Source organism: Perca fluviatilis, chromosome 10, assembly GCF_010015445.1.
Source record: "Perca fluviatilis chromosome 10, GENO_Pfluv_1.0, whole genome shotgun sequence".
Lineage (NCBI taxonomy): Eukaryota > Metazoa > Chordata > Actinopteri > Perciformes > Percidae > Perca > Perca fluviatilis.
The window spans coordinates 18,393,028-18,408,486 of NC_053121.1; the positions used below are offsets into that span (position 1 = coordinate 18,393,028).

Consider the following 15,459-nt stretch of genomic DNA (forward strand, 5'->3'; position numbering starts at 1 on the left):
TTATGATAAATGGTGCTAAAAAAATAATAAAAAATCGATCCCAAAAAAGACTACTGTTAGCTTTTCTAAAGGACATACATTTTTCAAAAGCATATGATGAAAAGACAGGAATAGGGTGCTATGTTGCTGATATGGATAATATGGAGGATAAAATGTAATTGTGTGTGTGTGTGTTTGTGAAGGGGTTTAGATTGTAAATCTATTGGTTGTTAAATCCGTTATTGGCTGCAAACAGGACACATTTGAAGCTGTGGTGGAGAGGAGGTCACTGAACAAACTGTTATCTATCATGGATAACCCCGACCACCCTCTCCACCTCACACTGGTCCAACAGAGGAGCACCGACAGCTTCCATGTCGCACCGACCGCTACAGGAAATCATTCCTACCACAGGCAATTAAACTTTTTAACACTTCATCACTGAGTGTGAGATAAGACTCATATACATCACAACTGCACTGAATGCACCTTGCACAACCTTGCACAATAGGTTTATCTACATCCTATCTTTACTAGGGAAACATTTGTACATTTTTACCCCCAACTTGTACATTAACTTTATCTATGTCTGTTGAATCAGTTGTACATTTTATTTCCAAATTGTATATATTTTAAATAATGTATATTGTTTCCTATTATTTAATGTATACTCCGTATGTGTGCTGTGTGTCTGATATTTTTGCTGCTGCAACACCATTATTTCACATTTTTTTGGGATCAATAAAAAAAAATTGTCTGATCCACCTTCCGGAGCAGAAGGTGGCGGTAATGCACGAATAAGCTAGATGCCAACCGCCGTAAAACCAAAACAAGAAGAACCCAAATCCACAATGGACGCATGCGTGGTGGATGCATGGACGTATTAGACCCTATGATTAGACCCATATGTATTAGACTTGTCAAAGCAATTCCATAACCCATAATTACCATATGGATGTATTTTACTCTTGATGACTGTCGTAGCTCTTCGTTCATTGTCTCAACCAATATGGCGCTTGAAAAACTCAGGAAAGAAGAAACTCTCGCAATGAGGAAGAGATTAATCGGGTATGTAACTGAACCAGTGTGATTTTCTTGATGCTAGTTGGTAAACATGTTATGTAATATGTACAGTGAGTGCGTGCAAAAACGTTTTTGACTCCTAGTCATTTCTTCGATTACAGGCAGTCATGTAGACTATTTTATTCAGACGACCCTGTGAAAATAATGAAAGCAAGAGGCCAATACCTGTTCGATGAAAATGGCAAGCGCTATCTGGACTGCATCAGCAACGTTCATCATGGTAAAACAGCCAGTGCATAGTCCACATTTATTACCTTGTAAAACGCAGTATATTACACTCGTTGTCTACTAATGGCAGAACGTTTTATGTGTTAGTAACATACAGTAAACTTTCTTTTGTAGTGGGCCACTGTCACCCCAGCATTACAAAAGCTGCAGCAGAACAAATGGACCTCCTGAACACAAATGCACGATTCCTGCACGACAACATAGTCATGTATGCAGACCGCCTGGCTGCCACCCTGCCTGAGAAACTGTGTGTCTTCTACTTTGTTAACTCTGGGTAAATCATACACCCCCACACACACACACACACACAGAATGTATTCCTTAAGTAACATTCCAGTGATTTTTACATCTGTTCTTCTGATAGTTCAGAGGCCAATGATCTTGCCCTACGCTTGGCACAGCAGTACACCCAACATCAGGACGTCATTGTGCTTGACCAGTAAGCATTCTGTTCTATTGCAACACATTCCCTTCTGACAACACGTGGTTATGAATTACAACGAACTCTCCTTTTATACTAGTGCGTACCATGGGCATCTAATGTCCCTCATCGACATTAGTCCTTACAAGTTCCGGAAACTGGCAGGACAGAAAGAATGGGTTCATGTGGTTGGTACATTTACCATCATCACACAAATGGCTGACCAACAGTGGACTTTGCCTATCTGAAAGAATGTGATTCATCCTCTTAGGCACCCATACCAGACACCTACAGAGGCATATACAGAGAGCATCACCCCAACCCTGGCCAAGCATACGCTGACACTGTGAAAGACCTAATAGAGGAGGTGCACAGGAAAGGTCGTAAGGTACAGTACACTACATCAGTTTCATGCAGCCTGAATAAAATCCGTAACACTCATAACAGGTTTTGTTATACAGAGAATGTATAATTCTGTAATAAACATGACCAATGCATGCCATTTATACTTACTGTATGTTATGTTGTGTGTCCTGTGTATGAACTGTTGTCTTTTATTCTCTGCTGGCTGTAAAACAAATTGCCCCCCCACAGGGATAATAAAGTTTACTTAACCTTACTTATATAACTTACTTACTACCTTTTCCCCCTAGATCTCTGCCTTCTTTGCTGAATCATTGCCAAGTGTTGGAGGACAAATAATCTTGCCCGAAGGATACTCAAGTAAAGTTGCAGAGTGAGTGGGGACTCATTTTTCAGGTTCTGTTTTTGCTCATCCACATGTACACGAAGTGGTGACATGGGGCATCTCTCTTATATTCTGCACAGATATGTGCGCTCAGCTGGTGGAGTGTTTGTGGCAGACGAGGTGCAGACAGGCTTTGGTCGTGTGGGAAGTCATTTCTGGGCTTTTCAGCTGCAGGGGGAGGGTTTCTGTCCCGACATAGTGACCATGGGTAAACCGATGGGCAATGGGCATCCCCTGGCATGTGTGGCAACCACCGTAGAGATAGCTGGAGCTTTCACAGCCAACGGAGTGGAGTACTTCAACACGGTGACTATACAGTAGCCTCAACACAATATGAATGCATGTTCCTTCAAGTTGGTATCTATAGCTTTTGACTTTTTGTAATAAGGAATACATAAATAATAAAATTCTAAGTAACTGATGTCGGTTACATAAAGATATTATCTTTTAAGGTAAATGGTAAGAAATATTTTTCCCCCGTGTTTAACCTATTCTCGTGGTGGTTATGTTGATCACTTAGTAGTTTTCGATGACTGTTGGTAAGTTGTTAAGCCACTTCTTAATTTACCACTATGCTGCTGGATAAAACATACATTATTAATTAGAATTCACCCTCAAAATAATCCTTTTTATACCTTGAATTCATAAAGATTTCTTTTCTTGCATGCCTTTTTTGTTCACCGTGGAGGCATGTGAGAAAAAACATCTTTCTTCAAGAATTTGAGGTAGCACGGGGTAATTTAATGCATATATCAAGATGTATTTATTGGTTTTGTCTCTTAACTTCATGCAGTTTGGAGGGAATCCAGTGTCCTGTGCAATTGGCCTGGCAGTACTTGATGTGATAGAGAAAGAGGACCTAAGAGGAAACGCCACAAGGGTGGGAGCACATCTTAAGGATTTGCTCACAAAGCTACAGACACAACATCAAATAATTGGCGATGTCAGGTAAGGATTCAGTGACTAGTGCACTCAGGCTATCGTACTCATAAAGGCAAGTTATATCCTATTCTCAAGAGTCCATGGCATTAAATCAGATTTTTAAAAGGATGAAAAGCATTAATGGACAAGGAGTCTGACATTAAGTTTTCACCTAATACTACCATTTTACTGTCAACACTAATTAAAGCTCTTACGACCTCTTGGTACATCCACAGAGGTGTTTTCACTTCTTAGCTGAGAAAGTGTTTGACCGACATCTTTCTGACTTACAAATATTGCAATGGAACAACTCATAACTCATGCTATTAGAATGGTCTGCACTCTTTTTCACAGTGGGTGCTCAGGCTTAAGAAGTATGTGGACATGCAGGGCCTCTGAGAGAAAGTGCCATTACATGGGAGATAGAGCTTGTATACTAATGAATTTATTTAAAATATTGGGACATTTTTCAACCTTCCATACTACTTGATTCAATGTTGAGATGGGTCACTATGAACTTAAATCATGGGTTCATATATGTTTTTCTCTTGTTTATAGAGGTGTAGGGCTGTTTGTGGGTCTTGAGCTGGTTTCAGACAGGGATCAGAAGACTCCAGCCACAGAAACAGCAGCACGGGTAGTGAAGAGGTACCGGAGTAGAGCGCAATATAGCAGTTAATGGTTATAATTTAACAGTTTGTATACACCGTCTCTCCTGAGGGGTGGTCTGTGATTTAATCAACCTAATGTCCCTTTTACATTAGGTTAAAAGAGGAGGATCAAATCTGCGTCAGTACAGATGGCCCCTGGGAAAACGTCGTCAAGTTTAAACCTCCTATGTGTTTCAGTATGGAGGACGCAGAACTGGCAGTACAATGTATTGACCGCATCCTCACAGGTTTGTTACACAAACATTTAGTCTACAGCTGTTTGGATTGTTTGTAGATATGAATCTACTTATCAAACACGAAACACTTAATGTAATAAGAGTCTGAACACTGTGACAGATGCCTATAAAGACTTAATACCACACATTTATAAGTGTAGAATAACGTATTCAATTGTCTTGTTCTCAGACGAGAAGGAAGCCAGTGACATTTAAACTGGAAAAGGAAGACATCTAAGGTTTGTTAAACCTGTAGAAAAACTTTTTAATTGCATCAGACATGGTCACATTCATAAAGTTCAGAGGTAGAGATGGGAATGTCTATACTCGAGGTTCCAAAAGATCAAACAAGTTCATTCATTTCACTTAGAACATGTTGCCGTCTTCCACTCAACACTGACCACTGTGGGGACTCGTTTTTGAAATGGACTGATCAGTCTGCCTCGTAATAACTGCCTTGATCTGCATTAGTACATTTTATATCAAAGCTTAAATCATGAAATATCCAATCAGTGGCAGTACAATTTAAATGGCAGTCAGTCTAGAGCCATGCAACCTTAAAGTCTATCATACTTTTTTTTTTGTTCCCCAGGTGTTCAGTGCAGTCGCCTCACTGATGAAACCTAGCCTATTGGAGGTCAACAAATTTAAATGATGCCAGCTACAGCACATTGTTACCAAAACCACCTGAAAGATGACAAGGTGCTAATGTGACACTAATGACTCCCAAAAATAAACTTATCAAGAAACTAATAAACAGTAGGTTTTTTTTTTTTAAATGACTCTTGCTTTCTTTTACCCACAGTAGCAATATTTGAAATAATTAGTCCCAACTTGTAACACTGATCAGCAACATGTTTCCAATACACAGTATGGTTGAGATAAGCACTTACCAGACCACTATCTTTAACTCCTGGTCACATTCATAAAAAATACTCTCAAGTACCGCAGTTTCACATCTAGTTGAATGGGTCTTAACACTCAGCCACTTATCCTGCAGGTAGTGAAGCCCTCTCCCGCAGCAAGAGGCATTCGTAGGGATGTTAACATTACTCGAGACGAAAACAAGCAAGCCATTTAACAGTACAAAACATTTAACATTAACTTTACAAAATAATAACAAAAGGATCCATGTGTAATATAATCCAAAAGTTTATTTCTACCAATTTGCCCAAGACACTAGAGGAATGAGTTTCCAGTGAGAGAGGGAGTACCCTCTTACATTAACAGGCTTGCGTTCAGTTGAATAACACTAGTAAAGCCACTTAAAATTGCAGACATGATGGGGGAAGAATCTCCTTAAAAGCCAAAAAAAAAAAAAGATGCTGGTTGTCTTCGTCTACTAGGCCATCTGCAAACATTCACTTGACACGCTTACAATGAACCCATTGATTAGTTTAAATCCCTTATTTTGCCTCACCCCACATCTGAAGCCATGCATCTCGCATCCAACATTCAGCACGGGAGAATAATAACTAAAGATCTACAAACACCAAAAGAAAAAGAAAAAAATGAAATTGTTTTATTTGTGAGCTTTAAAAGCTCTTGCTCCTGCTCATCTGTAAATCCAGTAGACATGTAAAAATACAACCATACAATACATTAGATTCAAAAGGTACCAAAAAGTACAGTAAAAATAACACTTCCATCACTGGAAATGTAAATGGACACAAAACAATATAAAATAAAAAGTGGAAAAGTGACATTTGCTTCCCCAGTTCCTCACTTGATCTGTACAAATGGAGCATGAGTCCAAATTTCTGCCAACTCCAAAGGAAAAGCCAGAGCCCATGTTGGTTGTGGTCAGACCATGGATCTCTTTTTCTTATTTACTTTAGACCTTAAGAGAAAAACACGGTGCTTAACGTTACTGAGAATAAACCAAATATGGCATGCAATTACACAAAGACAGACAGGTGCATGAATGAGTTTGACAGGTCAGTGAATGACAGACACACTTTGGGGGGGGGGGCACAACCGCTAACTATTACACCTAGCACCTGGTGAAAGGTGAAACGGTCCTTATTCCTGTTCTCAACCACCACCAACTCAACCCTTATTGATCAAGTAGTAGAGATGCATCTTAAGATGGCTGACAGGTGGAATGAATCCATCTTTAATGATCACAGACCCCACAACACGGCCTACCCTAACCCCACCACAATGCTTGAATGGATTTAGAGTAGATGGAGATCTTTGGGGTCAAAAAGGCACCAATGGTTACAGCTATGTTCTCATACTACCACGGATGATGCAAAAATGCATACCTGCACTACGTGTGATCAGTATGGCTTGTAGCTACTCTGGTGGCCTCCACGTCTTGGAGTTTTCCCATAGCTTGTATTGCCCTGGTCTGGAGGACAAGAGAAAAAGGGACTGAGTTCTTCTGTACAACAAGGAGGACCAAGAAAATAAAGTTTCTCTCATTCTTTTTTCGTTCCCTGGGGGCACTTATCGCTTACTGTAATCGTAGCCACCCCCATAGCCGTAATAACCAGCAGAGTAGTCATAGTTGCCGTAGCCGCCATATCCGTAGCCTTGCTGTCCGTAGCCATAGTTCTGGTTGTATCCAGGTTGGTTCCAGTAGTTGTTGTAACCTTGATTCCAGTTCTGGCCCTGGCCTAGAAACAACAGGTGAGGCCTTTGTCACAACTCTCCAGCACACAGGACCCAGGCAGTTACTCGGCACAAATTTAAAGTCTAGAGTTGAGTATAGTTTAAAATAAAGATCTTGCTGGTACACACACACACACACACAGGGTGCTTACCTCCACGGCCCCTGCCGCGTCCTCCGTATCCACGGGCGCCATACTGCTGCTGCTGGTAGACCTCTTTGGGCTGGGCTATTTTAATTTCACACTGGAACACCACACAAGAGCACATTACATTGCAGTGTGACATGACTTTTTACGAAACAGTATATCATACCCAATTTCATCTGCATGCAGAATGTGCCAATACCTTGCTTCCACCGACATTGTGGTATTTCTTCTCCATAACCTTCTTGACAGGAGTCTCTTCTTTATATGTGATAAATACAAATCCCCTCCTCTTTTCCGTCTTTGGATCTTGTGGAAGCTCAATGGTCTCAACCTACACAAGAGGTAAACAAAATTTGAAGTAGCCAACATCTTAAGCATTTAATTCCTAAATAAACGTGAAATCCCTGTTGAATACCCGTACCTCTCCAAAGGTTCCAAAGTACTCTTGAATGACTTCCTTTGAGGTGTCCGGGTTAAGGCCTCCCACAAAGATTTTCTTGACTGGATCCTTCTTCATGGCCATGGCTTTCTTTGGGTCAATCACTCTGCCATCTAGCCTGTGCTCCTTCTGTTCAAGAACCTAAAAAAAAACCCAACAAAAAAAAACAGGAAAACATTGAAAATTGCCAGTCTTGTAAAACACAGTTAGTTTGGCTTCAACATAATTGCTTCCCCACTCACCTTTTCTACACTGGCTGCGTCTTTAAAGAGAATGAAGCCGAAGCCTCTTGACCGGCCTGTCTGCTGGTCCATCTTTATGGTGCAATCCGTCACCTCGCCAAATTTAGTGAAGTAATCTTTAAGATCCTTCTTGCTCGTCTCCCAGCTGAGACCACCAACAAACATTTTCCTGAGCACAGAGAGACGGAAGGGGACATGTTTAGCATTACAGGCAGCCAGCGTCTCCAACTTCATATATGGCCCAGTGGGGGTGGTGTTGGTCAGGAGTGGGGGGTGTAAATGTACACACTGTTCCAGAACATCTGTTGTACCAATGACGTAGGGAGGCAGGCTACAGTTGCTATAGCTAAATGCTATTTTACAACATTAATTCAATATACTAATAATCGCAACGATACGTCAGACATATCAGTAGTCTGTGGTGAGCAAATAAATGTTAGATTTGATCCCTGCACAAGCGCCCATCCCCCCCCTCCGCTCTGCATATGGCGCCAACAAAGGCCGGTTGAACAAAGAAACATGTCAAACCACGAGTGCTTGTTTTAAAAAGTCGATATTACACCATTTTTAACTCACCCCGCATCCTCCTCGCCTTTGCTGGCGTCGATCTGGCCGCCCTCTGAGCCACCGTTTTGCGAATTCCCGTCGGCGTCGGGGCCTGCGCCCTCTCCCTCTCCGCAGTCATTCACGGCGCTCTCCTCGTTCCCCTCCTCGGTGTGTTCGGCTCCGTTAAAATCATCGTCGACTTCGTGGCCGTTTTCTGATGTTTCCATATACTGTTGCTCTGTCTCGGACATTTTGCACTATTATACCTAAACCCAAAAAGAAAAAAATATGCATCGAGTTAAACTAAATCACGGTGGGTTTATAATCCCTCATGCCCTACATGCTTCGCCATTTACATGGTGGCAATGCATGCATTTCCCACCATTTTGCCCGGCACGATCGTGTCCCATACATTCTTAGAGCCGTTTTTGTTGCACAGCGCCAGCAAATGGCAACTGAGTAGCGTTTACTTAAACAACACAATAACCACCCAGCATCTAAAGTACACTTCTGGTAGAGCTAACGATTAGAAACACTGTAACCATCTGCATCACACTGATAAACCAAGCCCGGACTAACGTTACAACTAAAATTCGCAGTTACGTAATGCAAAGGCCGTGCTAGCCGCACTATAGGCCTATATTTTCTAGCAATTACAGCTATTACATCTACCAAAATAGCAACCAAAAAAATACTACAACAACCACAGTACTTACGTGACAATATAATGGAGAAAAAAACAAAGCTAAAGAAGTACGGAAAACCTGCTTACTGGTCACACAACCGGAGAGCTCTCTTCAAGATGGATTCTCCCACACGACGACAACTCGTGGTTGGTTTTCTAGAACCGGCAGAAAAAAACGCAATTTCTGCCGAGAAGCCATCTGATTGGATGGTCACTGCTGCCATTCATTGCACCGACCAATTACATACACGTCCATTTCTTTTTACAGAAGTTGTTCACGCCCTTAACACACAGGAAGGAACTCCGATTAGCCTTTCTGCGTCTAATGAGAAAGATTTTTTTCACGGCATATTTAAAAAAAAATTGCTAGTATTGAATAATGTTTCAAAGCGTTACTCTTAGAATTGGACCGACTTGTACTGATATTCACTCTGAATCTGACAAAAAATGAAGGCAATGCAACTGTAGTCAAGTCCAGTCCAGGTTTGTGAAAAGGACGGTATGTGAAAAATGTCCAAAATGTAGATCTTAGTATCTCTGTATGAACATTAATGATAGATTAACTCATAGAAAGCTGTCACCAAGCCTTTTATGTGTGTACACATATAAAGATGCTTTTTTTGCCTGGGACTATATTCACATTCACAATGGACACTATTTTATTAAGTTTATATACAACCAATTACCAGAAGCCCTCTGTCTACACAATGAGTTAGGAACCACATACTGTACACACAAAGCTACAGTCATAGTCATCATAGGCTACATACAGACCAAGTAACCTATAGTCAAAATGCATTTAGATACTGATTAAAGCCACATAATCATTAAAATAATTATTTATATTATATATATATATATATATATATGTATATATATAATTTAATCTTTGATTGCTGGAGAACTATCAAAATACACAATACTAGTCTTGCAATGGTCATTGAGATTATTTTCCTACATAATCTGTAAATTAACATGCAAATTGCTCTAAAGCCCCCTGAATAAAATACCTTAATGCTCATTTGACCGAGTGAAGTCCCTTTGTTCATTCAGTAACATATTTGTTAGACAGCCATGTCTATGTAATTCCTTTACAAACTGATTCTGTGTTTGCGAACTAGTTCCAGAGGAGCACCAAGAGATGAAGCTGGTCGAAGCATGGTACACCAGAACATCTTATCATATGAGTGTTTGGTCCAACTTTATCAACTTAACACAGGTCATGCAACTCATCCAATTAATTTGGTGCAATCATACTCACTAAATCAACACTTTTAAACCCAATGGCTGATTTACTACATTGATTTGTTAGACCTGGTGGGATCGCATCGTTAACAATAAACAAATCTGAGATATTTGATTTATTGCATACATTTTAGGTTATGAATCAAGTCCCGCCATTTGAACAAGCGTTAAAGGAAGAACAAGTGGTTTACAAATAGGCCAAACTTACCAGAAAGCAAACAAAACAGATGATTAGTGCTGAAAAGACATTTTGTTTAATCATAGTACGGAACGCATACATTTGTCTAAAAAATAACGTCTGAAATTATGTATTGGGCCCCATTTTGTGTCTGTTGTTATTGTGCTTCTTCCAGAATGCTTCCATCACATATTTGAGGCTGGTTTGGATTGTTGTTGATCAGCCAGTCAGCAAGCCAAATCTATTGAAGACAAAAGTGCAGGATAATATAGTAACAGCAATAAATACCTGGCTAATAAATAACTGTATATCTTCAAATATTGAGCATCAAATACTTACACAGGGATTGTGTGGCTTGTACTTGCAGAGCTCAGTGAGTCCACGTAGCAAAGTTGGGTTTACATACCTGCTCAGGTATTCTGCCGTTGCTTCTCTTGAGGGAAAAGGCTCGATTACAGCTGCAGAGAGAAACCATGTGGGGTACACAATCATAAGTGTTCAATACTACATTTCTATACGAACAACAGTATGTGTGGTTGTGTGTATTACTTACAGTTTGGGAACATGAATTTGATCTCCCTTTCAGCCGCATGAAACGACTCGCTGCCATGGAGTGCGTTTTTAAGGTCAGAAGTGCCATATTTTGCTCTAAGGCTGGGGGGAAAATACATCATATCACACATTCATATAAATATCTCTGCCAGGGTTGTCATGACTGCAAACCTTTACCCCTCTATATTAGGTAAAAACAATCAATCATGATACCAAGCAGGATGAATCGCACTCACAAGGCATGGTGACCTATGTACTGATAAGCCGAAGCTGGGGCCCAGAATTACAATCAATTATACATGTATGTGCAAATATCTAAACTACTGCTTGATCAAACTTTTGCATTGTAAGCTTAATTAATACATAGTAGCAAGACCGCAGAGAATATTATGAGTACCTTTTCAAAACCATATAGAGGATCTACTGTCAAGAATATGTTTGACCTAACATTATTATTTTGTTTAAAGTGCTCATATTATGCTCACTTTCAGGTTCATGATTGTATTTAGAGGTTATATCAGAAAAGGTTTACATGGTTTCATTTTCAAAAAAACACCATCTTTTTGTCGTACTGCACATTGCTGCAGCTCCTCTTTTCACCCTGTGTGTTGAGCTCTCTGTTTTAAAGTGATTGAGATTATTTCCCCTCCCTAGGTCCTTTCGCCATGACCTCTCGAGCCAAACACCCCCAGAGCTACCTTTTCACCTGGGTCTAACACTGGGAGTTAGTTAGGAGCTAGAGTATACGTTAGCCGCTGAAGTATTCTTAACATGATCCTCGAAATGATTCCACAAGGTCTACACTAGTATATATAGGTTATGCACTCATAAACGCGATGGATTGTAAAGTTTGTAAGTACACCAGAAGTTTATGTAAATAACACTTGCCTGCTGGCTTCTGCTCTCTGCTGTTGTTGTTGCTGCTGTAAGACGAGTGCTTAGGGACATCTACAAATTACAACACCGAAAAGAGATGCAACAAAAATATTTTTTAATTTAACTAATTTTTTAAAGTAAGTGCTGTAGTATAACTAGCAGGAGACAAGTAATAATTGAGGTAAGTTTGGAGACATTACCTTATTTAATCATTCAATTAATAAATATTTTTGTTGCATCTCTTTTCGGTGTTGTAATTTGTAGATGTCCCTAAGCACTCTTACTGCCCGGTAGTAACAGCAGCAGCAGCAGCAGCATAGAGCTGAAGAGCAGGCAAGTGTTATTTACATAAACTTCTGGTGTACTTACAAATTTTACAATCCATCGTTTTATGAGTGCATAACCTATATGTACTACTGTAGACGTTTGGTATCATTTCGGGCATTATTAGTGGGGTAATGTTAAGAGACACTTCGGATCCATTAGCCTCTGCGCTAAGCTATTCAGCTGATAACGCTACGCTAACGCTACGCTACGCTAACGCTCCCAATGTTCGACCCAGGTGAAAAAAGCTTCTGGGGGGGTGTTTGGCTCGAGATCATGGTGCAAAGGACCCTAGGGTGAAATTACTCCGAACCATCACTTTAACTACAGAGTGGGCATCACACTTCTATTCAATCTCTGTTGGGAGTCGCACATGCACAGTACCTAGGTAAGGACTACTAGCCATTCAGAAGTAGAGTATGAGGGCGTGCCACACTAGCAGCTAGGCGGCCATTATAATGTGTGTTACAAAGTGACACACGTTATAATGGAAGTAAAGGCTGGACTACAATAGAGCTGTTTGGAGCAGTTTGTGAACAGTGTTTTCTGTTGGAGATGGTAAGTCCCTTTGGGGTGGACTTTGGGCTTTTTCACTTTGTAAACCTATAACGTGCACAAAAAAGATATATAACACAATAAAGGAAAGGGAAAAAGCCAAACAGCATAATATGAGCGCTTTAGTATGTGTCCATCACACAGCACTCCCTGTCTGACTCTGTCTGACCAAAGGATTGGTGCCATAATATCACAGAACTATTCAAGTATTGTAACACCCTAATGTGGATGTGCTCAAACAATAATAAATATGGGACACATACAGAACTTAAATTGTGTTAGAGGAATAGTAGTTATTTATATATATATATATATAATATATAATATATAATATATATTTTTTTTATATACTGAAGGTCTGTTTATTAGTGCCAGACTGTTTTGTAAGTAAGACATATCTACTGTTGTATGATTTCATGGGATAGATCACAGGCCAGGTTTGTGTATACACCCCACTTTCCATTAGCCCTTTTGGCAGTGATTTAGTCAAAATGCCCACAATTGTAATACATACATTATATATATATAAAAAAAAAAAAAATGCCATAGAAGGAACAGACAACAAAACAAAAGACTGAATCAACACCTTAAAAGTTAACAGACTGACCACCCTGGATGAGTTTCTCTGGCCTTGGTGCTGTTGACAGGCCCTATGATGGACTTCCAGTGGGCGATGGCGTTGTCGCGGGCCAGAGTCATGGCAATGATGGGGCCAGAGCTCATGAAGGCAGTCAAGCTGGGAAAGAAAAGCTTTCCATATTGGTCTGCGTAGAAGTCACTGCACTGCTCTGGACTTAGCTGCAGCTTCCGCCTCTGCCACAAGAATGAAGTATTGGACACTTCTGTGAAATGTGAACTGATTCTGGATTTTTGAAATATATATATATATATATATATATATAAAAAGAAGATCCCTTACATTTGGTTATTAAGAAAGTGTGACCATATGTGCTGAGCAGGACATTGTTAGCGCTCTCTGGTGGACAAACTATATAATGAGTGCATCAAAAAGCTTTTGCATTTCTGTAAATGACTGCAATTTCTTGTCACACGTAAGCCAACGTATGTGCTGACATCTGAGACAAATCAACGACGCTGAAGTTGGCTTCCGATTCGGCGGTTAAGGGGAAATTTAAGGTAAACTTAAAGCTGAAAACATAATTTACATTGGTGAGTGACTGATTCTCCGTTTTTTGAACCTCTTACTGTATTGTAAGTCATTAAGGTAAATTATTAATTATGTCTAAAACACACTTTTAGAACACGATTTTTTTTCTTCATATGTAGACCAAATTGGACCAGGTCCAGATCCAAAACCACTATTTATCATTTAGTCCAGATTTGATAAATCTAGGTATAGTGGTTTTCAATGTGAACCTTGTTCAAAAGTTGTCATCATATGAAAAAAAACAACCTGTGAATTCTCCCTTCGTTGCAATTTCACAAATAGAATAAAGCTTTCACAAATCTGAAACTGTTTTGTTAAGAATCTTTAGCCTGTCTGGGATATTTTGGTCCAGATTTGACAAGTCTAGGTATAGCTAGTGGTTTTGGATCTGGTCTAATGTGGTCTAGCTACATATGAAAAAAAAAAAAGTAAAATCTCTCTTTATTGCGTTCTCATAAACACAATAAAGCTTTCACAAATCTAAAAGTCTGTTTTAGACATAATTAATAATTTACCTTAATGACTTACACGCTTTCAATACAGTACGAGGTTCATAAAACGGAGGATCAGTCACTCAGCAATGTAAATGATGTTGCCCTGCTGAATCGGAAGCTAAGTTCAGCTTTAAGTTGTCCTTAAATTCCCCCTTAACCGCCGGATCGCAAGCTGTGAATCGGAAGCCAACTTCAGCGTCGTGACAAATCAGCCATCCATCATTCAGGATTTACACACAATTGAAAAAACCCGCCGTAACGTTACTTGTTTACGGCAACTTCTAATAGATAATTACACAAACTATTGCCTCAAAAATAATTAGTTGGATCAAACTCTTCCTAACACGATCCAACACACCCTAAAGATCGCACATCGTTCATGTTAATACGCCAAATGTCACGGCTGTTATTTTCTGGGACATTTGAACCAACCTGCAGGATAATGAAGCCCGATTTGAGGACAACGTCCTCAATCTCCTCAGCTTTGTGGATGGCATCTGGTTTAATAAGGGCCAGAGTTCTTTCCACATAGATGCGAGGATAAGAAGCTTGGTCCATCTTCCCTGGCATGCAACACAAGCGTTTGTAGCATTTAGCTAGCTAGCTAATAATGTTACGATAGTTTTGAGTCTCTTCAACTAAACTTCACGTTCGACAGTAATTAGCTCTAACGTTACATTACTAACAGTGGGTTACACTAAACGTTATGTGTAGCATTAGCCGGTAAATTTAATAAGTAACGTTAGTACAAATATAAAAACGTAGCTAGAGCTGCTCTGCTGCCGTTTAACCCACTCTGATGTCTGTTTGGGTTGCTAGGATACCATTACAAATCTACGGCAATTCAAACAGGTCAACTGATGGGTAAATCTCTCACTATTTGCATGACACGTTCATTTAGTCAAAATTTATTCACATACCAGTTTGCGTGTATAATTGAGGGTACATTCTTTACACTAACTTTTAAATATTTAATTGCTGGAGCAAAGCAAGTGACAAAAAAAGTACTGTGTCCTCAATAAACTTTTGTCATTATTGCGTTGAGGTTTGGAATGCATTATTGTCCTTGTTGCAGTTACACAAGTTTTGTGAAATAAAGTAAAACTTATTTTTTTTTACACTGTAAT

At 39.8% G+C, this 15,459-nt stretch overlaps 3 protein-coding genes across 7 annotated transcripts; 1 reads left to right on the plus strand and 2 right to left on the minus strand.

Annotated features, from left to right (window-relative positions):
• The first annotated feature begins 811 nt into the window (after positions 1-811).
• Positions 812-5,045, plus strand: phykpl (5-phosphohydroxy-L-lysine phospho-lyase). Of its 2 annotated transcripts, XM_039814185.1 has the most exons (13): positions 812-1,047; positions 1,164-1,282; positions 1,405-1,564; positions 1,655-1,729; positions 1,812-1,899; positions 1,983-2,099; positions 2,365-2,447; positions 2,540-2,765; positions 3,253-3,407; positions 3,939-4,028; positions 4,145-4,278; positions 4,457-4,505; positions 4,859-5,045. In XM_039814185.1, the coding sequence occupies exons 1-12, from the start codon at positions 935-937 to the stop codon at positions 4,480-4,482; spliced, it is 1,386 nt and encodes a 461-aa protein (XP_039670119.1). In that variant the 5' UTR covers positions 812-934; the 3' UTR covers positions 4,483-4,505; positions 4,859-5,045. The 2 variants fall into 2 exon arrangements, with proteins under 2 accessions (XP_039670119.1, XP_039670118.1); XM_039814184.1 differs by lacking the exon at positions 4,457-4,505.
• Positions 5,046-5,400: 355 nt separating this feature from the next.
• Positions 5,401-9,153, minus strand: LOC120567277 (heterogeneous nuclear ribonucleoprotein A/B-like). Of its 3 annotated transcripts, none has more exons than XM_039814186.1 (9): positions 9,028-9,153; positions 8,286-8,521; positions 7,710-7,878; positions 7,450-7,608; positions 7,228-7,359; positions 7,035-7,125; positions 6,729-6,887; positions 6,534-6,619; positions 5,401-6,106 (listed from the first exon to the last, which is right to left on the minus strand). In XM_039814186.1, the coding sequence occupies exons 2-8, from the start codon at positions 8,504-8,506 to the stop codon at positions 6,549-6,551; spliced, it is 1,002 nt and encodes a 333-aa protein (XP_039670120.1). In that variant the 5' UTR covers positions 8,507-8,521; positions 9,028-9,153; the 3' UTR covers positions 5,401-6,106; positions 6,534-6,548. The 3 variants fall into 3 exon arrangements, with proteins under 3 accessions (XP_039670120.1, XP_039670121.1, XP_039670122.1); XM_039814187.1 differs by having other exon boundaries at positions 8,972-9,092; XM_039814188.1 differs by lacking the exon at positions 6,534-6,619.
• Positions 9,154-10,416: 1,263 nt separating this feature from the next.
• Positions 10,417-15,188, minus strand: nme5 (NME/NM23 family member 5). 2 transcript variants are annotated; one of them, XM_039814192.1, is made up of 5 exons: positions 14,765-15,188; positions 13,278-13,483; positions 10,917-11,017; positions 10,770-10,821; positions 10,417-10,604 (listed from the first exon to the last, which is right to left on the minus strand). In XM_039814192.1, the coding sequence occupies exons 1-5, from the start codon at positions 14,900-14,902 to the stop codon at positions 10,583-10,585; spliced, it is 519 nt and encodes a 172-aa protein (XP_039670126.1). In that variant the 5' UTR covers positions 14,903-15,188; the 3' UTR covers positions 10,417-10,582. The 2 variants fall into 2 exon arrangements, with proteins under 2 accessions (XP_039670126.1, XP_039670125.1); XM_039814191.1 differs by having other exon boundaries at positions 10,703-10,821; positions 14,765-15,172.
• Positions 15,189-15,459: the final 271 nt, after the last annotated feature.